The sequence below is a fragment of the Pelodiscus sinensis genome, chromosome 6 (genome assembly GCF_049634645.1).
Source record: "Pelodiscus sinensis isolate JC-2024 chromosome 6, ASM4963464v1, whole genome shotgun sequence".
NCBI classification, from domain to species: Eukaryota; Metazoa; Chordata; order Testudines; family Trionychidae; genus Pelodiscus; species Pelodiscus sinensis.
This window is the reverse complement of record NC_134716.1, coordinates 98,604,165-98,626,756: the sequence shown is the minus strand read 5'-3', so window position 1 is coordinate 98,626,756 and position 22,592 is coordinate 98,604,165. Positions and strand designations below refer to the sequence as shown.

The window sequence follows — 22,592 nt, the reverse complement described above, 5'->3', positions numbered from 1 at the left end:
CGCTACCTCTGGCCCCCAACACTCTTCTGTCCTTCCTTCAGCTCGGAAAACAGAATCTGTTTTGGGAAGCACTGATCAGGCATCCAGACCATGTGACCAGTCCAGCGAAGTTGTCGGTAGATGATGATAGCTTTGATGCTGGTCATGTTCAACTCTTCCAGGATACTAGTGTTTATGTGCCTTTACTCCCAAGGGATATTTAGGATTCTTCTGCAGCAGCATTGATGATATTGTTCAAGTGCCTTCAGGTGATCCTTATATGTTGCCCAGATTTCTCATGCATACAGCAGTGGTGGAACCACTGCATGCTACACAGTTCTCAAAGACCCTTCATCTCAGGCAGGCAAAAGCAGAGCTTTCACAGCTCAGGCAATGCTGAATATCCACATCAATGTCAACTTTGTTGGAGAGATGACTTCCAAGGTACAGGAAATGCTCCACATTTTCCAGCAGTTCTCTTTTGACTTTAATAGATGGTACATGAGATTGTCCTGTCGGTGAGGATTGATGGAGCACCTTGGTCTTTTTTGATATTCAATGTAAGTCAGAGATTCTCATACACGTCAGTGAAGATGCTTAAAATGGTCTGAAGAGCTACGGGGGAAAGAACAGTGTCCATATTGTCGTCCACGTACAGGAGCTCCATGATCGAAGTCATGGAGGTCTTGCTTTTGGCCTTCAGTCTCCCAAGATGGAAAAGCTTCTTATTCATTCTGTAGACAATCATCATGCCATCTGGAAGTTTGCCGTCAATGAGATGGAGGATCATGGCAATGAAGATGCCGAACAGCACTGGGGCAATGATACAGCATTGTTTGACTCCTGTTTTAACCTCAAAGGGGTTGCTTCAGGATCCATTGTTACTCAGCACTGTGGCAGTTATATTGTTATGAAGCATCCTCAGGATGAAGCACAGGAGCCAGCAAACAGAGCTGTAAACAGGGGAGTTTGAGTGGGAGTTTGTAAGGGGAATTTGGATTGTGGGACTCGTTTGGTGTTTGTTTTTGCCATTGCGGGGGGGAGTTTGTTTTTTTGTGTTTGCCAGACTAACAGGATTTAGATGAGAAGGCAGATAAACACAGTGGCCATGGCCCAAGTAGTAGAGGACACAAGGAGGATGATTGGATGTGGTAGCTGTGGTATGTACATGATTCTGGAGGGGGTACCTGAAAGGAGTTTTGTTTGCATGAAGTGCCTCCTGATAGAGCTGATGGAAGAAAAGATCCGAGGATTGAAGATGCAGGTGGAAACTTTAGCAAGTTTAGAAGGGGGTTCAAGCAGATGATGGAGCAAAGGTATGAGGTGGCTGAAGGGGAAAGCTTAGACATGCAGATGGAAGCAGGATCAAAGGCCTCTGAGGGGGGACTGCTGGGCTAAGTGAACAGTGGAAGCATGTGACTATGAGAACCAGGCAGAGGAAAAGATGGGCCAGTGAAAGAGAAATAGAGCTCAAGAACAGGTATGCGGAGTTGGAGAATGAAAAAGGGGTACAACAGGTGGCCACTGAAGGTGGAAGGGCAAGGAAGAAGAGAAGAGTGGTTAGTCCGATAGATAAAGGGGAAGAGTCGATGGAGACAACACCAATAACAAGCACCAGGAGGATACAAGATGGGTTGAAGAGGATTACAAGGGAAAACAGAAATGGAAAGGACTTGCAGCTGGAAGAAACAAGAGATAGACCAGAGAATCACACTGTCACCAGGAAAAGGCAGGTCTACGTGATTGGGGACTCCTTATTGAGAAGAATAGACAGGCCTGTAACCAGAGCTGATCCAGAGAACAGAATAGTGTGCTGTCTGCCAGGTGCTAAGATACGGGATGTGGAACTGAAGTTGAAGAGGATCCTAACGAGAGCGGGAAAGAATCCATTGATCATCCTGCATGTAGGAACAAATGATACAGCTAGATTCTCACTGGAACGAATCAAGAGAGACTATGCCAGGCTGGGGAAGACACTTAAGGAAATCGAGGCTTAGGTGATCTTCAGTGGGATTCTGCCTGTTCCTAGAAAAGGGCAACTAAGGTGTCATAGGATTATGATGCTCAATAGATGGCTCAGGCAGTGGTCCTATAAGGAGGGCTTTGGGATGAATGGCCACTGGGAGGCATTCACAGACAGAGGACTGTTCTCTCGGGATGGACTTCATCTAAATAGGGAGGGAAATAGACTTCTAGGATGGAGGCTGGCACAACTGATTAAGAGAGCTTTAAACTAGGAATATGGGGGAGATGGTTGGGAGATGTCATGATCTTGGCAACTAATTGACCTTTCACTATTGGTGGTAAATAGGCCAATGGTGGGATGATAGGAGTTACTATAGAGAATTTTTTCCTGGGTGTCTGGCTGGTGAGTCTTGCACACATGCTCAGGGTTCAGCTGATCGCCATATTGGGGGTCGGGAAGGAATATTCCTCCAGGGTAGATTGGCTGAGGCCCTGGAGGTTTTTCGCCTTCCTCTGTAACATGGGGCACGGATCACTTGCTGGAGGATTCTCTGCATCTTGGGGTCTTCAAACCATCATTTGAGGACTTCAATATCTGCGATATAGGTGAGAGGATTATTCCAGTGGGTGGGTGAGATTCTGTGGCCTGCGTTGTGCAGGGGGTCAGACTAGATGATCATAATGGTCATAATGGTCCCTTCTGACCTTAAAGTCTATGAGTTTATGAGTTTTTTGGGGCAACCGATTTTTGTGAGAATGGCCGACAGCATGCTATGATTGATTGAATTGAACACCTTGGTCAGGTCGATGAATCTTATGTATAAGGCTTGATTTTGTTTGTGACATATTTCTTGCAATTGCCAATAGGTGGAGATCATGTTCACAGTTCCTTGGAATAGTCGGAAGCCACATTGGGACTCTGGAAGAATTTCTTCTGAGAGTGGCAGGCATTGATTGGCAAGGATTCGAGCTAAGATTTTCCCTACCATTGCCAGGAGTAAGATAGCACAGTAGTTTCTGATTTGTCTCCCTTCTTGAAGAGACTGATGATCAGTGTGTCTCTGAACTCTCACGGTATCTGCTCCCTATTCCAGAATTTGAGAATCAGGAAATGGAGTTGTTTGTGGCTTGCTTTCTTTGAAGACTTCGATGAGGATTCCATCTAGTCCAGTTGCCTTGTTGCTCTTCATCACTTTGATGGCAGCTTGGACTTCATTCAGGGTAGGAAGTATTGCAAGATCGTCCCTAGGCAGTTGTTAAGAGATTCGGTCAAGGGATTCTGGGACTACGGTGGAGGGGCAGTTCAGGAGCTCATAAAAGTGCTCCCTCCAGCAAGAAGCATGTAGCATGGAGACTCGAAGGATATGTCTAGACTACATGGCTCCATCAACGGAGCCATGTAGATTTGTTTGTTGGCTCAGCGCGGCAGCCATTTAAATTTAAATGAAGCAGCCATTATTTAAATCGCTGCTTCATTTCCCTTTGCCTACAACCGTAATCTACATGGCTCCGTCGATGGAACCATGTAGTCTAGACACAGCCTAATTGACTATTTCTTTCCCTTTTTTTCCTTTCCCCCCACTACCTCCTATTTATTTCAAAACTGGACCTTTAATAACTCCATTCATCTGAAGAAATGGGCTGTGCCCAAGAAAGCTCATGATACCATCTACACATTTTGTTAGTCTTTAGGATACTGCAAGACTATTTGTTGTTTTTTAAGTTTTTTAAGTTACAGACTAACTCGGCTATCCCTCTGAAGCTTTTGAATTATCGTTACTGACAGACAAAGGAAGGCTTAAGATAGTTTTGGTTGCAGCAGCCAAAGGATTAAACTGTCTTGATCCGAACCACATTGCAGGACTGGATTTAAGATGGTTGGTATTTGGCAAACTGGAAATGATCTACCTTTACTCTTTCTGGAAGGCCAGATTGACTCCTGAAAGCACAAAAGATTGGTATACTCACCCCTAGGGGGTTAAAATCTACCTGGAGATCAATAGACACACTGTTTTAATGCCATTCCTGGGTAGCCTCTTAGATCAATACATTTCCCAATTGGCCTTGATCTAGCTACTTTTGGTATTTTGCTTATGCTACCTAGCTTTACATCTACCAGTGGAAAAAGGCATTCTCTATTTTGCCTTTACTCCTTTGGCCAAAAGTTGTTAATAAAAATGTGATGAAAAGTGACTTGACTTTATGATTGTAAGGAACATGAAGTGCAAGGTTAAATTCTGTGAGTAAATGTGAAACATCAAAGAAAATCCAGAGATGATGGTTATAGTTCCCGTAAAGAGCAATTTTTTTTCTGTCTGCAAGGACTGGATTATGCTTGGAGCAGTTGGAGCATATGACTGGAATGGGACAGTAATCATGCAAAAAAACAGCATGGTTGTTATGCCAAGAAATGATACATTTAGTGAAAAATCTTCAGAAAACAATGAACCTCTTGCAGCTTATCTAGGTAAGAGAAATGATCCTGCTCATACCTCTGACTTATGATTCATGTGTGCTCTCTCTAAAATTCTTCCGGAAAATATTCTCTAGAAAATATAGACCTGGCTTCCAAGTGGTGGGGAAGTTTGGACATCTAAACTATCATATTTTACTTTGTTAGAACCTGAGTATGACCAGTGGATGAGATGACACAATATGGCCAAAAATCGGCAGTCAGTATAGACTGGGAAACACATAAGCCTTTGAGTCAGTCTAGACTGAGTTGAGAGGAAGTTTCCCAGCCCATTTAGATTGACTCCTGCTGGTTTGTCTCATGATAACATGCTAAAAATAGCAGTGTGGACATTGCAGCACCAGAGAAGGTTTACGCTAACCCCGTGAGTTCAGACCTAGTGGAACTGAGCCAAGGGAGCAAGAGTCCAATTACCTAGGCAAAAAGGCTCACTCTGAGCTGCCATGTAGATACATCTTTATACACATCTACTAGCACAGCCTCATGGAAACAAGTTTACACTTCTATGTGCTTTTGTAGTATTGATCTTAAAATTGGGAATCATAGCAATTAGTGCTGATGTAGTCTGTCAATGTTACATCTGGAATTATTTCACTTCTCCTAGGATACGCGGTAAATTCAGCATCGACCCCGGAAGATGTGTTGTACATTGCTGGGCAACCTCGTTATAATCACACGGGACAAGTTATCATTTACAAAATGGTAGGAGAAGATGTAAAAATACTACAGCAGTTAAAAGGAGAACAAGTAAGCATATATTTTGCAATTAAATATTGGTGGACTATAGTAAAAAAAAAACTGATTGCAACATGATGGATCAGAAAAGCATTTTAGGGAAATTCATAAAATGTAAGATATTAACGTGCTCTAAGGTTTGTCTTATCTGCTAAGGAATGCAAAATGGACTTAACCCAGCCAAATATTCCCTATGCAGAAGTTCCTGTGTATAGAGAATCTCAGCCAGCATATAACTAGTGAAGGTAGTATCACCACTTACTATACCAGCTTCTGTCTGTGGGAAGCAGTGGGTATGTCAGGGCAGAGCAGAAGTTTTAGAGAGCCAAGTTCTACTACACTTGATCTCTCTACTAGTCCATAGTGTCTCCAGTTGTGACTTTGATACACAATTTCAGGTATGTCATGCAATCTTCTTTAGATGTACATGCACACACACAGATATACACAAACACACACACATATTAAAAGAACATTAAACTTGCAAAGTTAGATACTCAACATTTAGAAGATATCCAAATTAAGGTGATCTGTGCAACCTTATGCATTCAGGGCCTGTATGCATATGCATTGTGATACAGTCTTTCATTACACGATTGCATATTTTTTTCCACAGAAACACTGCCTCATTTGGTGCACAGGATGGATGTTGCTCATTTTATTAACAGCTATTCAATAATTTGTTTTTTTTTTGTTCAATATGTGGCCCCATATGTTATTTGTTGTACACTACCCCTACCCTGCTTGGAAGACAGAATTATGATTTTTTTTCCTTGGGATTATCTATATTGCTCCTTACAGTGACGTCTGAGTGCTATATAAACATTAATTTATCTTCATCATGAGAGTGGTGGGAGCATATTAGCTCCATTTTTTCATATGGGAAAGGGAGGGACAGCTGCATACCAAATATGTTGGGTCTAGCTCCAGAGGCATGTAAATTAGACTACCTGACATAGTCAATGAAGCCAGGATTTAAATATCCCCGGCTTCATTAAAATTAAAATGCCCAGCTGAGCCGGCACAGCGCAGTGATCGTCGGCACAGCACGTGAGTCAAGACGCGGATCGGTCGACAAGGGAAGCCTTTGTCAACCACTCCTGTAAACCTCGTATCACGAGGCATACGGGAGCGATCAAGAAAGGCTTCCCTTGTCGACTGATCCGTGTCTTGACTCACGCACTGTGCCAACGATCAGCTGAGCTGGCACAGCGTGGTGGCCATTTTTATTTTAATGAAGCCAGAGATATTTAAATCTCAGCTTCATTGACTATGTCAAGTAGTCTAATTTACATGCCTCTGATGACAGAGACATGTAGTCTAGACATACCCTTACTGTTTAGGAGGACTTCTTGAGCAGACAGACACACTCATTCACAGACAGACAAAATGTCTTAACTATATAGTAGATTTTATATATTCATTACACAGCTCCCATTAACATCAGTGGTATTTGTGAGGGCTCAGCACTTCTACAAATAAGACTCCAGCATCTCAGGTCAGGCAAGCAGAAAATGAGGGTCACACCATTAGTGACTGAGGTGGGGATAGAATCCTCTTCACCAGTACTTCTTTAGCTGCCTCAACCAGGAGACACTCCTTTCTCTTCTTGTAATCTCCAGCCTAAGTCACTACATATCTCCCAATTTCTGCAACAAATAAGAGAGGGGATTACTACACAATTCTGATCCTTCCTCAGAGCAAGTCCCTCCTGTCCATGGAATGAAATAGAAGTCCTACAGAAAAAAATAGTATGTGATCATGTAATTAAAGACTATATTATAATACAAATGTATAAGGGAGCAAAATTAATGTTTACATGCAATCTTATTTTTGATATTTCCTACCTTTTGAGCGCTTGTCATTGCAAACCTTATTAATAGCTTTTCATCAATATTTTTTGTAATTTCCTAGCTTTTTAAAAATCAAACTGAAACAGAAATTCCATCATTCATATACACATGGTTCACCACCTGAGTTGGAACCTTTAGATCAACTTCACAGATCTCAGACTCTTGAATGAGTGGACTACAGGATAGCAATAGGAGATTGTCATCCTCTATGTGGAACAGACCCAGAGAGGGATGAGAACATACACTGCCAACGGGTATTATAGATATTTACCAACAACAGAGCAATGCTGAGACTTGGGGTATGTGTACACTGCACGCTTATTTCAAAATAAGCTATTCCAGAATAGTTCTTCCAAAATAGCTTATTTAGAAATAGCATGTCTACAATACAGGCCTAATGTAGACATGCTATCTTGATTCAGAGCCCCAGGAGGCACTGGGGAGGAATAGCTTAGAATGGCCCCGGTGAGGGGCAATTTCAAACCGGAAACAGTGAAGGGTCTACACACATCTTATTTCAAAATAGCTATTTTGAATAAGTGTTGTTCCTCATAGAATGAGGTTTACATTTTCAGAATAAGCTGTCCATTATTTCGAAATAACAGAATGGCTGTGTAGACACTCACAATGTTATTTCAAAATAACGCTAGTTATCTCAATAGTGGTGCAGTGTAGATGAACCCTTGGAGGGGGGTATACTCTAGTAGTCACAAAACCTTCTGCCTGGTTTCTTACCCAGGGTTGACCCTTTCTATCTTATTTCCTCCTACCTGTCCTAACCCAGCCCTTTCTCTTCCCTCTTCCCTAGCTTCTCATCCAGTCCCATTCTCCTTGACTTCCCATGTTCCATGCCTCAGGCTTCTCATGCTATTCCCAGTCTTTTTGTCAAGCCAGCACCACACTTCTCCTTTCCTCCCAGCTCCACATCTGATTTTGGCAACCTGTCCCAACTGCTTCCCAGTTCCCCCACCCTCCTCATACACATACAGAGTTTTCCCTCACTGTCTTCTTGTCCAAGTGAGTTTTCCCTCACTGTCTTCCCTGTCTCCCCCAAACGCGCTCCCAGGCCCAGTATCTCCCTCCAGGTCCCAGCCACAGTTTTCTCTTCAGCCTCATGAGCTTCCTTATCCTAATTTGTTCCTTTCCTTCCTTCTGGATTTATGTCAGGCAGCTTCCATACTGTCTGGCTGTCAGCAGAGGGTCATTACTGAAAGCACAGGAGAGCCTGACTCCACTGTCACTTTCAGAGCACCCCAACCCACAACAGCAGAAGCATTATTTACAGGGAAAGTCTGCCTTTGCACCCATCTCCCTAGGCTTCAGCATGACCGTTTTCTTTGTGTGGATGGTGTATACAGAGTGGTCACACTATGCTCTAACTCTCTACTAAAACTAAAAGTTGATCTTTTTCAAAGGCTTATAACTTGTCCAAATTTGGGCATATTTTCACAAGAGGGCAAAGATATATCCCTAACAGAAAGGCCACCACCCTGCCAAATTTTGATTTCCTGCCTCAAAGCAAGAGGACAGTTGAAGAAAAATGTCTCCAGATTTTTTCTAAAGGGAATTTTTTTCTCTAGTCTCATTCTCAGAAATTGCTGAAATATTGTGGCTGAAATTTTCCAGTAAGTGCAATTTACGGCAAAAACCTCACATGTAAATTTCAATCCAAACACTTAGGCTACATCTAGACTGCAAGCCTCTTTCGAAAAAGAGCATCTAGACTACAACCAGTCCTTTCGAAAAAGCAAGTTGCTTTTTCGAAAGAGAGCACCAAGGCAGTCTGGATTCTCTCTTTTGAAAAAGCACAGTTTGCATTACATAGTGCCTTTTTTCAAAAGAGCACTTCCAAAAAAAAGGTGTTATTCCTCATAAAACGAGGTTTTCCGCCGTCAAAAAAACTGTCACGTTCTTTCGATTTACTTTCGAAAGAACACGGCAGCAGTCTAGACACAAGGGAAGTTTTTTCGAAAAAAAGGCTACTTTTTTGGAAAAAAACCTTGTAGTCTAGACACACCCTTAATGTCTCACAAAGATAAATCCAATTGAAGACAGTGTTTTATAACGGGATATGTTGTGTGTTGGTAATATTAGGTAGCATTACCAGTCTCCAGTAACAAGTATATCATGTGTTTCTATTGCAGATTGGGTCATATTTTGGTAGTGTTATTACTACAGTTGACATCAATAAAGACTCATTTACAGACATTCTGCTAGTTGGAGCTCCTATGTACATGGGAACTGAGAAAGAGGAACAAGGAAAAGTGTATGTCTATTCTTTGAACAAGGTAATAGCAATACAGTTATTGACTGGGGGAAGGAGAGATGCTCATTTGTTTCTTTTTATCCCTTATTTGAAAAATAATTATATTAAAACTTTGACTTGGAGATGCTCAAACAAGGCAAGAAAAGTAACCAAAAAAAAGTTAGAGAAAGGGAAATAATTTAATGGCAAATCTAGTTAAATTACCAGCACACAATTCAGAGTAGTTCCAGGGAATTTAATGTAGTATTTTATATGGCTAAACAAGGCATCTTCAATAGAGCTGGGCAAAAACAGAGTTCAGCTCTCATTCACACAACAACTTTCAATTGCATTGACAACAAATTAGAAAAACCTTGCTGCACTTGGATTTCCTGAGTTGATTTCAACTGCAGTGTGGATGGAACTTGTTAGGTCATCCTGCTTGAAGGGGAAGGATGTTTAGAGTACTAGCCATAGTTAGGGGGAGAATGGCTTCAGTTCTTTGCTCTGCCACCAACTTCCTGCTCAACTCTGGGATAATTCACATGGGTACATTAAGGGAAATTCATATACATTAATTGTTGAAGTGGATTCTTAGTTAACCACATTAGACCACTTTGTTGACACTCTGAATCAGAAGTTAAATGACCTTTACCTTAAGTTAAAACAAATTAAAGCCACTTTAGTTCTGAATCAGAGAACATGTCTATATTTATGAGAAGATTGGCACTCTGGAGGTTGATCTTCTAGCATTCAATTTAGTGGGTCTATAGACCCATAAAATCAAATGCTAAGGGCAGCACCCATCAGCATCTGGTACTCCTCTTTCTGCAAGGAGTGTAAGAAGCTGACAGGATCATTTGCTCCCATTCGCCTCCCACTGTGGGGATGCCCCCACATCTTGGCTTAAAGGAAGCCAACTCCAGCTACTCATTTTGCAAAATGAGTAGCTGGAGTTGCATACCTTAAGCTGACCTTCCTGGTCTAGTATAGACCAGGCCAGAGAGTTTATATAGGTATTCAATCTGGTTTAACTAATCCACTTCAAATTCTTATCTTTAGTTAATTTAAATTAACTTTCCAGAGTGTCCCCATATAGAAAGCTCAAAGTGCATCTATAAAATAAGTATAATAATGCTCCCATATTGCATAGGGATCCTGTAAAGACAAAAAAATTAAAGACTATGAGGTGTGGAGATATTATAGTGATGGGTCCCAGACAGAGAATGAAGCGAATGAGAATCTAGCTATCTTTACAATGATATTACTGACTTTTCTTCAAATAATTGTCCCTGTGGATTCCATTTTTGAGGCGCATGTGCCTCATTCACATAAGATCAGATTCATTTAACACCAGAGTCTTCTGGGCCTATGCCCTAGATATCTTCATACTCCTTCATCCCCACTCCCACCATAAAGAGTTCTTTGAGCCCAAATATCCCTCCATTTTTTTCTTACTGCTCAGGGCAGCAACATAGTATCCTTGCAGTATCTGCCTGCATCTCTGTGACTGTTGCAGTTACTGTTAGTGATTTCTTAGTTATGAGGTACTTAGTTAAATTTTATTTTACCTATTGGCTTAACAATAACACCAGTTTTTCATACTCAGTTAATAGGTTCTGTGCTTATCTCTTTGGCATTCCTAGGACAAAGGAACTGAGGGATGGTTTGGCAAGCTCTGGCCCTTATACCCTGATAGGTGAGCTTTAGAGCATCTATAACCTGGCATAGAGTCAATGGATCCCAATGACTGAAAGAATCTGATCTTGCCCATTTGGTGACTATTTCAGGGCTAGTAAACAACCAGACTTACTAAGTGGAATTACAATATTCAGGACAACTGCCATTTGTGATTCAGAATAAACCTGGTTGTATCTTTCTGGTTTAGGGAACTTCTTTTGTATAGAATCCTTACAGCACCTTAAGGAGTTAAATTGTTTAATTAAAGTACCATACAGACATTATTAGGATGCTGTGCCCTTCTATGGCCCATTACTTCAGGAAGCTATCAAAGACTGAGAAACATGCAGCACACCTCTCCTTTCCTGCTTAGAGTCAGCACCAAAGCTTTTCACCATATACAGAGTAATATTTTAACACTGCATGATTTTTGTTAAGTGATTTAACTTGGTTTAATGTATGTTTGTCTTAAACATGCATGCTTTCAAAACACTGTTTTGCTGCAGTCCCTAAACATTACATTTATCCTTTTTCACAGACAACATTTGAATATCAGATGAGCCTTGAACCGATGAAGCAAACTTGCTGTTCATTGTTGAAACACAGCTCTTGCAAAGATCACAAGAACGAACCTTGTGGTGCACGCTTTGGGACTGCAATTGCTCCAGTAAAGGATCTTAACTTGGATGGGTTTAATGATATTGTAATAGGAGCTCCGTTAGAGGATGACCATCGAGGAGCTGTGTACATATATCATGGCAATGGCAGTAGTATAAGGAAAGAATATGCACAGGTAGGAGTCTGTCATAGGGTGTACAAACCCCACACTAGACAATAAGGGATTAAGAACTATTGTGAACTCAGTCAGCCTTACCCTGCCAGTGCCACACCTGCAGCAAATGCTCCATCTGGTGGAGGAATTAAAAGGCAGGGAATGAGCACAGATGGAAGTGAGCTAGAGGTAGATCTGCAAACCACCAGTGCAGAGGGAAGCCTAAGATTCTGACACAGCTGCCCACAAGGGCCCTTACTCAGGGAAGGGAGGACCCACGCTGGAAACAATGAGAAAGAAAAGTATCCTGTGGACCTTGGTAACCTCTCTTACTTATTGCAATTTGGGTTTCCCCACCAGGAGAAAACCTTGAACTAAGCTGACCTGGGGCGTGGATGGTAAACAAGAGTGAAAGGCCCAAAGAATACAGCCGTAAGCAGCATTGGTTGTCAGACTGCTGATAGAACAGAGAGTCCTGTGTTGGAGCTTGGTGGAATGGGAGTGCCTGGGGGCCTCTCCCCAAAATCCCTTTGCAGTCAGAAGTTGCAGTTGTGACCACTAGGCTACTCTCCCAGAAAAAGACTGTTGTAGTCAAACATATAGTTTAGCCGTGGTTATGTGAACAGTGTCTTAACAGATATGTCCTCTGATTAGAGTGGAGTCATTACTCCTTTACTGTTCGATCCAACTCCCACTGATGTGAGTGGAAGTCTTTTACTTTGAATGAGAGAGAGTTTCTTTACTACTGTACTTGTGTCTCAATCCAACTGTAACTGAAATCAGTGGCAAGATTCCTATTGGCTTCAGTTAGTGTTTCACAGGCCACACTGAAGTCAATGGGAGTTTTTCCACCAGCTTAAGTAGGGTCCAATTGTGACCTGAGCAACCTCAACAGTTTCCCTATGAGAAAGCGAAGTATTGTTACATTCATCTGATTTAATTGAATTTTACTATTATGCTCTATTATTATGAAACACTTTCTTATGTTTGATCATGTTTTGTGTTTTCATTAGAAGCTTTCTAAATATGCTCTTGGTAGATAGATAAAGGACACACTTAACAATTCCTAAAAAATCCAGTAGTGTAAATGAGCATTTATATTGTGGTCATCTCCATCATAACTCTTTTAGAAGGTCTGTAAAGGGGGCAGACAAATTTATCAACCCTCTGAGCTAATACAACAATCTCCACAACTATGAGAGCAAGGGTGCACCTGCCAGAGCTCAGGACTTCAGTCCCGCAAGAGGTGTCTGCTGGGGCTTTAGCCCACTCCTGTTGAAGCTATGAGCCCTGGCAAGTGTGCCCTGCAGGGCTCAAGCCTCAAGACCCTTCTCCAAGCTGGGGCAAAAGCCCCTACTCACCTCCTCATAGGTCCTGAGCTCCCCTCCACCCAGTTTGGTAGGTGGAGAATGGAGAGTACATGGGGGCCACGATTTAATGATAAAAGAACAACTTATGGCTCACAAATCACCCCTTGTTTATAATGAAAATCCAATGATAAAGTTAAAAAAAGCCTGTTCAGATTCAACTCATGCATACTTAATTTTTTTATGTACAAGTTGTTGTATACAACATATAGCTATTAATACTTTTTCACAGCGTATTCCATCAGGTGGAGATGGGGAAAAAGTGAAATTTTTTGGTCAGTCTATACATGGAGAAATGGATTTAAATGGTGATGGTCTAACAGATGTCACTATTGGAGGCCTTGGTGGTGCTGCCCTCTTCTGGTATGTATATTAAAAGCATTTGTTTAAAGGGAAAAAGCCTAATGATTGGCTGCTCTCTGGGTAGATTAATTTTCATTAGGATTGTTTTCCTTATTCCCAGTAGTGTTGTACTAATTTAGATGGAATAAAACGTCCCAAAGAGACATAGGCATGACTATGACCTGAAACTTTCCAACACTAAACAGAGTTAAATGAGGTTCAGGGTTTGGTACTCATAGACCTCAGCCTACTTAGAACTTGCCATTGCAAAGAAACCATTAAGCATCCTTTTAACATATTAAAGGTACAGAAAAAGGAAACACTGTTAAGACATTTGAAATGCAAAGCATTAAATAAGGCTTTCACTTCAACATTCCTTATTCCCCTTTCCTCTAGCTGTAACATATTTAGAAGGAATTCCATCCTTTACCCCATCCCCCTCCACACCATGTTTGACGGTTTTATGATAGTAATAATTTCTCTCTTTGGAAAAAGAGAGAGGCTGGAACTGGAGCTGCTGTTGTCTATCCTTTCCTTTTTCTTAGAAGAAACAACATATTGATTACACAAACACAAGTGAATAGGGGGGAGGGACAGCAATGAGAAAATCCAGCTTTTCTCACTTGTAACCTCACTGCTGGAGAAGCACAAGCACAGCTTATGCTCTTGTCAGTCACTCCAAGACCTGACAAACTCTTAGCAACACTGGACAACTTAAGGCATTGCATTTATCTGCCCATTTTGAATCAAAGTCTTAGAGCAGTGTTACAATATATATAGTGTTGGCCAACTAAGCTAGACTCTTGTTAAACAGAAGGAAAAAGGAGATGGGTAGGAAAGAGAAGAAACAGGGCGAGAAAGGAAAAAGAACATAGAAATTTCACATACCAGGTAGTATTTGGGATTTACCTAAAGCCAGTAGAGGTGGTGATGTAATCTGGTTCCCTCTCCTCAAGTCTGGTCTAGTCAGGACATCTTTCAGGATTAGGATGAAGAAGGTTTGCATCTCAAAAGGCAGTATGGGGTAGCAGCCACAATAGTGCAGCTTGCTTCCTTCCTAGTCAACTAGCACCACAGTTATTAGCATTGCCTCACAAAGCCTCTTTCTGAGGACTGCAAGAGAGAGCAAACTAGCCCATCCTCTCAGTATTGTGCACCTACAAGACCTCATTTTTAGCACACCAATTTTGATTTGCTAATTTTCATTTCCACAGTTTTGTTTACCAAGGAAGAGCTCAACACATTCCTGGAGTTATATTTAGTAGGCCATTTTCTGTCTCTTTTTTGCATCTTTTCCCATCACATTTGTTTTAGGTTATTGTGACATCTTATTAGATTATGCTTACTTTTTTACATTCCACCTTACAACTAGGGTAAATTTATAGGTACTTTATTTGGTTTATTAATTAATTAACATTCATGCACTGCAGGTTTAAGGGCAGACTATTTCAGGAAAACTAATCAAATTACAAACAGAAGTGAAATACATCAGCTCATATTTTACTATTACCTACAAATCTGTATATATTAATGTGTTTCTGAGAGGAGACATAGTGAAAAATGAAACTTGCCATATTATAAAAGTAAACATAATTTTAAAAATATTATTTAAACTAAAAGACCCTATTCTTTTAGCATGAAGACAAAACAAAACATTATCACTGAACCAACCATGTCTTAATGTGTAGTGGCAAAATTAATTACGTATTCCATCCAAGGTCAAAAGAATAAACAACAACAAAGCTCTCGCTTCCTGTAGCAATTGTAATAAAATATATAAAATCATGTTCTTATTTAAATATCACCTATGACTAACTTCAGTATTGACAATGAGTTTTGAGTACAATCTGCTCACACAGGTAATCCGTTCTAAACACATCTGAATTTTGTTTCCCTATTTTTCTTCTTCCCTTTCTCACCTACTACTTTGTCTCATCCAACAGCATTGCCTTTTAGGCCCCACTTTCTCAAAGGAACAACTTGTACTGGGTAAATGTAAGCACGTGTATAAGTCTTTGAAGGAGCTGGAGCCTTTACTCATTGGGACTCAGGCTCCGTGTTAACAACTCAAAAGTTCAAAATCATGCATCAGGCTCCAAAAATAATCAGATTTTCCTAACAATTATGAGAAATTTTAAAATAATAAATTAAGGGTCTTCTTACTTACATTCTGACTTTTTAACCACGAAGATGCCCTTGGATGAAATTTTCAAGCTCTTCCTTGTGACTGCCAGAAAGACCTAAAACTTAGCTGCTATTTTAAAAATAAAGTAAGATTGTTATCAATCAGTGATCTCCAGGAGTTTGAGCTAAAAGCAAAACAACAAGTATCACAAAATTCATGACAAAACTATAAGACAGTATAGGGACTGTCATTTATTATATGTTCTTGGTATGATGGAACCTGACCTGGTTGAAGCATGTAAGTGCTACAATATTATATATGTTCAGTAATTCTAATAAAAGCAGATACAACTCCTGAAGACAATGAGTGTCGTGCTAATTTATATTGGGCTGGATTTAATTCTTGAAGTCAGTGAAATTCACATAGACAAATCAGTATCTTCTTTGGGGGAAAGGAAAGAGAACAAAAATCATCCTAACAAATAATCCTTCTCCCAAGACTTTGCCATCCAGCATGTTGCAGTTAGATCTACTCTTATTTTTTTGTCGGCACTATATATTTGTTGTCTCGTTTTGGTTTTACATGTTTGGCAAACATCAGAAATGTAAGTAGTGACAACCATTTTGGATAACATTTTCAAAAACACTAAAGCCCATTTTCAAAGGTAACTTAGGCATTAAGGGTATGTCTAGACTACATGGCTCCATCGATGGAGCCATGTAAACTAGTTTACCTGGCATAGGCAAAGAAGCGGGGATTTAAATAATCCCCACTTCATTAACATAAACATAGCCGCCACGCTGTGCCGATGACCAGCTGATCCGGAACAGCGCGGCAGTCTAGATGCGGATCTGTTGGCTGGGGAAGCCTTTGCCGACAAATCCCTTATGCCTTGTGAAATTAGGTTTACAGGATCGGTCCGCAAAGGATTCCCCAGAGGACAGATCCGCGTCTAGACTGCCACGCTGTTCTGGATCAGCTGGTCGTCGGCATAGCGTGGCGGCTATGTTTATTTTAATGAAGTGGGGATTATTTAAATCCCCGCTACTTTGCCTATGCCGGGTAAACTAATTTACATGGCTCCGTCGATGGAGCCATGTAGTCTAGACATAACCTAAGGTACCTAATCCCTTGTACTTGCAATGGGAATTAGGTTCCTAAGTATCCAACAATATCTTTGGAACATGGGACTTAGAAACCTAAATCACTTAGCTGCTTATGAAAATCTTATTCTTTGTGCATTTCTAGGGAAGGTATGAAGAGTATTCCAGTAAATGCTCCCTTCCCATTATACAGTAAACCTTTATGGTATGTAGAGTGTGTGCCACTATCTTCCTCTATCACTATATGTATGTTTAGCAATGTACGATAATACACAACTTTGCAAGTTTGTTTGTTTTTAAATGCTAAAAGATTTACATTACAATTTTAAGGGTTTTCTTTCCTGTTCTCTTAAGGTCTCGTGATGTAGCTGAGATAAATGTTTCCATGAATTTCACACCCAATACAATCAATATTCAAAAGAAAAACTGTAATATGGATAAAAAAGAAACAGTATGCATAAATGTCACAATTTGTTTTGAAGTCAGACTAAAATCTAAGGAAGATACAATATATGAAACAAGTAAGTAGTTTGCACCAAGCTATTGAATCTTTATATGCAAACCTCCTTTATTTGCATTTGGGTTTGATTGGAGGGGTTGTTTTGGGTTGGGGTTTTTTTCCATTTCTCCCCCCTACTCCCTCAAAAAACAGTATACAACTCTTAAATAATGTTTTAAAAAATTGGTATTAAAAATTATTTTATAGTTTATTTAAATAAGATCAGCAAATATAAATTGGGAGGAAAAAAGGGCATCGATATCTGCTAATTGTATCCACAATTTTTTTAATTTCACTATCTTTGTAGATATAAAGTATTGGGCTACACTTGATTCACAAAGACATATATCTCGAAGTTTGTTCAAGGAAAGCCAAGAAAGGAAGATGCAAAAAAATATCACTGTCAAAGGGTCAAAATGTATTAAACATAACTTCTACATGTTGGCAAGTAAATCATATTAAGTGACTATTTTCTCATTATTACACTGAAATTATCTCTAAGTGCATTTTTATTGTATTAATGCTAAGACAGATTTAAAAGGCTCCTTATATTTGCTGTCATTGTCAATCACTGGTATACACATTAATCCAATTTCACAGTATTAATATTTCTTTGACTACATAGTCAAATTCTCCTAGCTCAGTTTTTTAAAAATTTTGTTTGCTATTTATCTATATTTAAAAGCCAAGTTAATACAATTGGAATGAATCATCAGCCATGTAAAGGATGGTGGATGACTTAGATGTGGGCAAAAGAGTTAGCTGGAAGATGTGAGATTGGTGCAATTCTTTGCAAATGAAACTCTAAAACTCCATAATTAGGGTTGGAACAGACTATGTATGAAATGACCAAATCTGGAAACACCTCTTTACTATTAAAAAAATATAAAGGTTAACAGCAGTCAGTATGAAAGGCCATTTGTTCTGTAGAATCATTCAAGTAAATTCCTACCATCACCTGTTAAAATATCTATGGCTTTGTCTCCCCTTACTGGAGATTGACGCTGTGGACATCTGTCACTTGGGTGTCAATTTAGTAGGTCTAATAAGGACCCTCTAAATTAAGCACTCTCCTGTCAGCCTCCCACAGAAATGTCTAAGCTTTTGAATGATCATACATTGGTAGAAAAATGGACTAGATGGCTGTATCTCATTCTATGTGACATGTATTTTGGAAATATTGGCTGGAAATAATCTGGTTTTTCGTTAGCTAACTACAGCAAGTTGTTCATTTTTCAAATATTTTTCCTGCACTGCAGCTCTGGTGAGAATGGGATTGAAAAATATTGCACCTGGAACAGTTTCCATGTTTATTTTACTTTATAGACTTCCCTCACTGGTCGTTTCAAGTGGAAAATATAATAATAATTGTTCCATTTGTTTCATTTCTAGGACAAGCCTGATTTCCAGGACTCTGTAAAGGTTTTGTTGGAGTTCAGTTTTTCCGACCCAGAGAATGGTCCTGTCCTTGATAGCAACCAGCCAAACTCGGTGTATAAATATGTAAGTCAGTAAATTCATGGCTAATATATGGAGTATTTAAGGTGAGCTTCAGAAGGATTTGAATCAGGTTGTGAAGCTCAAACTGCATTTTAAAGCTGAGTTACCTGCCCAGATAATATACTCCTGTGAAAGGAAGCATCTGTATCTAGTATACAAATTAGAGCAGGGGAATGTGACTCTGGACTTGTTAGTTTAAAATTGTGAACAATTCTGACTCAGTCTGTGATCTTCGGTAAATCACTTAACTTTTCTGTTCATCCTTTTTATAGATATCCCTCTTCTGCAGCTGGGTAATAACACCCAACTATTTTACAGGGTACTGGGAGGCTTCATTAACTAATACCACAATAGTCTCCAAGAGTCATACAGCATTTTATAATGTAAAACACAATAATGACTTGAAATGCTTAGATCTTGATTATATTTATAACAAAATGTGAATACATCTGTCAATATTATTGTTGCAGATTCCTTTCACAAAAGACTGCGGGGTCAAAAATAAGTGTATTACAGATTTGGTTCTGATTATAACAGAACATATAGCTGGAAACAGGTAACTACATCGAAACTTAACATAGCTGCCATACTAATAAAATAGAGATTCCGTGCTCTGATAAATATTGGTAATCAGTGTTTTCTCAGTCAAAAAAAAAAAAAAGTGTGACCATGGAAAAAGTTCCATTGCTTAATTTTTTATCACTTTGGAGACTAAAGATAATTAACATAATGGTTATTTTATTTTACAGTTCCTCTCCATTCATCATAAAGTCAAGCAATGATAAGTTGAAAGTGTTACTGACTGTCAGGAATAAAAAAGATAGTGCCTACAATACCAGAGTCCTAGTACAATACTCTCCAAATATTATTTTTGCTGGAATTGAGGTATGGATTTTTCAATTTATCACAATCTGTGGTTGGGAGGAGGGAGACTCGAGGAAGTTGCTGTATTAAGCTGCTAAACTAGGGATAATTAGTTTGACAATTATCATAGTACTAAAATTTCCAAGCAAATCAAGCACCATTATGGCATTTAAGGAAATGGATGAAAACACTATTCTTCAAATGAAGATGGTGTCAGAGAAGTGCAGATAGTCAGGGCCTAAATCTGCCTTCACTTACACTAGCAACACAAGGTGAGTGAAGTAATATCTTTTATTGGACCAGCTTCGATTGGTGGCCTTTCAAATATGACAGAACTTCTCATGTTCCTGAGCTTTAGCCTAGACACTCTGGTTATCTTCTGCCCTGAGGAAAAGTTTTGTAAAGTTTGAAAGATCATCACTTTCATCAATGGAAGTGAGTCCAATAAAAAATACCACTTCACGCACCTTGTGTCTTAAAGCAGTTTAATCATGAGAAAGCTGCAGAAATAATCTGATTTACTGTAACCAGTGGAGCAAGTACTTTCAAAGCATTAAGAAAAATACATAAGGATGTATAAGAGCAAGGAGAAATACCAAGTGACTTGTCAGAGGCAATACCTGTGCATATCCTGAAGAAAGGAGATCTTGTCAATCTCAGTAATTATAAAAGTGTAAGCTAATTATCACTACTGGAAAAACCATGCTGAAAATAATTGTGAGTTGATTAAGGCAAGTCTTAGAGAAAGTAGTAGGCAAGGAATAGTGTGGCTTCAGCTCAGGATGAAGTTGCATTCATCAGATATTTATAATCCCACATTTAATGGAGGAAATGTGGCTTAAAGATATCTGCTATTTTCAACAACTTCACAAAGATGTTTAATTTGGTTTAGAGTGGATCAGTAAGTAGTGAAATCTATATGGAGTTCCAGCTAGGATAACTACACGGAAACAGTTATGTATGAAGTCTTCTGTACCACTCATGGAAAAATAAGCAGCTGATTCAAGCAAGAAGGGTGTAAGAAAAGAGCATGGAATCACCATCACTTTTCATCACGTTCCCAAATTAGATATTACGAATGGTAGATGAGATTGAGGGTGTGCCATTGCATAAACTAAAGAACTTAATTCTAGATCATACAGATGGCATTGTACAATTGCCAGAAATCTTTTGTTTTAAATATGACACTCTTTGCTACCTTGGAAAATTGGTGTTGTCAACTTGAACTTACAATACTTGCCAAGAAGATGAAGTGGTTGCATCTTGTGAAATGGACAATAGAAGAGGTATTAAAAGGTGGCAGCAGTGAAACCATAGAACAAGAGAAATCTTATGTGTACCAGGAAGCTCAATCAGTGCAGATGAGTCCATCAAGGATGAAGTTAGAAGGAGATGCATTGGAGCTGCCGAAGTGAAAATTTGTCAAGACCCTTTATTAACCATTGTACTTTATAGTTTGGAAGCAGCTGCATAAAATGAAACCAACAGTAGAGAAAAGAGTTCTTGGAAGATAGAAGGTAAAAAAAATTGGAGAAGAAAAATGAAGTTGGAAGGAGAGTAGTCTGTGAAATCAGAAATGGTTATGGGATTGGCTGCAATCAAAAATATTATGAGGTTGGGGACATTGAACAAGCAGACAGGAATCCAAAAAATGCAAACACAACCAGAGTCATAAAGGTTGACCAGAGACTAGGTGATGGAATATCATGTGCAGGGACTAGACCAAGCTGGGTTTAGTGGAGGTGCAAATGATGGTCAGGAATGGTGACATTGTACTGCTCCCCATATTGATAAAGATGCTTTGGGATATGAAAAGAATTTTTTTGTATAGTTTAAACTTAAGCCTTATGCATTTGCATAGTTCCCTATAAATTTCACTGATGAACAATAATAGTAATTCTGATATAACTTTATATAACAATATTAAAATATTGTATGTGTTATGGCTTTCTATACTTGTTTCATAGACTAACAATTTGAATTTTAGATGATGATGAAAAGTGACTATTACTACAAAAACCCTGCTGTGCTTCTGGGCTGTTTAAAAAGTTTAAAAATGTTGTACATGAAAGTGAAATCACTCTTGTAATCATGTGACTCTTTCTGTCTAGGATATACAGAAAGATAGTTGTGAATCCAATCACAATATTACCTGTAAAGTGGGATACCCTTTCCTAAAGTCTGGAGATGAGGTAGGAAACTGGTAATGGGATATTGGAGAGGGCAGTAGTCTCTGTATAGCAGTTGCCAATCTTGAGCTTTCATACATGATCAGTTTTATATTTATGAACTAATTAGTGCTTCTAGATTTAAATAAACCTCAAATCTAAATAATGTCAAATAACTTATATCAACCTTCCCTCCCCCTCCTGCACCATGAGTCCCTAAAATAATACTCAAAAGGATTCCCTTTCTAATATCAGTCTAGTCCTTGTCTCTCTATGGAAATACCCACATAGGGTCTACAAAATGCCATGATGGTTCCCCCCAGCATAGTTACCTTTATATTTTTTAAGGAAGGAACCTAGAATTCATCCCTCCAAACTCTACTTGTCCTGTGAGGCTTCTTCATGGAGAACTTGGTCTGGATCCACAAAGGGATTCCACATCACAGTATCAAACTTTTAGTTTAAAAAAAAACCCTCAGGAACAATGCTGTGAGCCACAAAACCTGAGCAAGTGCTTAGGCTTCTATATAATGAATGTGGGGAGGTGTGTGACCTTAATATGTGATTCACAAAAGCTGGGGGAAGTGGCTTTGCCAGCCCTGGGAAAGATGGAGAAGAGGGGTATCCTAAGCCCTGCCCTTCTCACAAAGGTAGTTGTCTCATTCTGGGATACAGGGAAGCACTTGCCTCTGTTAATCAGCCAAAACCAAAACCTCCCTCTCTTGGAATCAGGTAGCTAAGCCACCTAAGTTGGTTTCTGTGAGAATGAGTTACGCATTCCCTCCACACAAAACAGGAGGTTGAGGTGAAATCTGCTGTATAACTTCTTGCTCAGTGGTTATGGCACTCAATTAAAGAACAGGGGAACTTGACCTTGGGTACCCCACTTCCCAGGTGGATGCAGTAGCTATAGAATCACACT

At 39.6% G+C, this 22,592-nt stretch overlaps 1 protein-coding gene and 1 long non-coding RNA gene across 3 annotated transcripts in view; one reads left to right on the top strand and one right to left on the bottom strand.

The window, feature by feature from the left end:
• Positions 1 to 22,592, top strand: part of ITGA1 (integrin subunit alpha 1) — a 130,650-nt gene that overhangs the window by 84,611 nt on the left and 23,447 nt on the right. For both annotated transcript variants that reach the window (XM_006139526.4, XM_075932480.1), the window contains exons 11-21: positions 4,267 to 4,411; positions 5,022 to 5,164; positions 9,150 to 9,293; positions 11,469 to 11,723; positions 13,302 to 13,432; positions 16,994 to 17,160; positions 17,446 to 17,582; positions 18,531 to 18,641; positions 19,109 to 19,194; positions 19,388 to 19,523; positions 21,614 to 21,694. In XM_006139526.4, coding sequence (XP_006139588.2) covers positions 4,267 to 4,411; positions 5,022 to 5,164; positions 9,150 to 9,293; positions 11,469 to 11,723; positions 13,302 to 13,432; positions 16,994 to 17,160; positions 17,446 to 17,582; positions 18,531 to 18,641; positions 19,109 to 19,194; positions 19,388 to 19,523; positions 21,614 to 21,694 — 1,536 coding nt within the window. The remainder of the gene's footprint in view (positions 1 to 4,266; positions 4,412 to 5,021; positions 5,165 to 9,149; positions 9,294 to 11,468; positions 11,724 to 13,301; positions 13,433 to 16,993; positions 17,161 to 17,445; positions 17,583 to 18,530; positions 18,642 to 19,108; positions 19,195 to 19,387; positions 19,524 to 21,613; positions 21,695 to 22,592) is intronic.
• Positions 6,673 to 22,138, bottom strand: LOC142829955 (uncharacterized). Its single transcript, XR_012904923.1, has 3 exons — positions 22,003 to 22,138; positions 15,579 to 15,665; positions 6,673 to 6,801 (listed from the first exon to the last, which is right to left on the bottom strand). It is a non-coding gene; the product is annotated as an uncharacterized LOC142829955 (long non-coding RNA).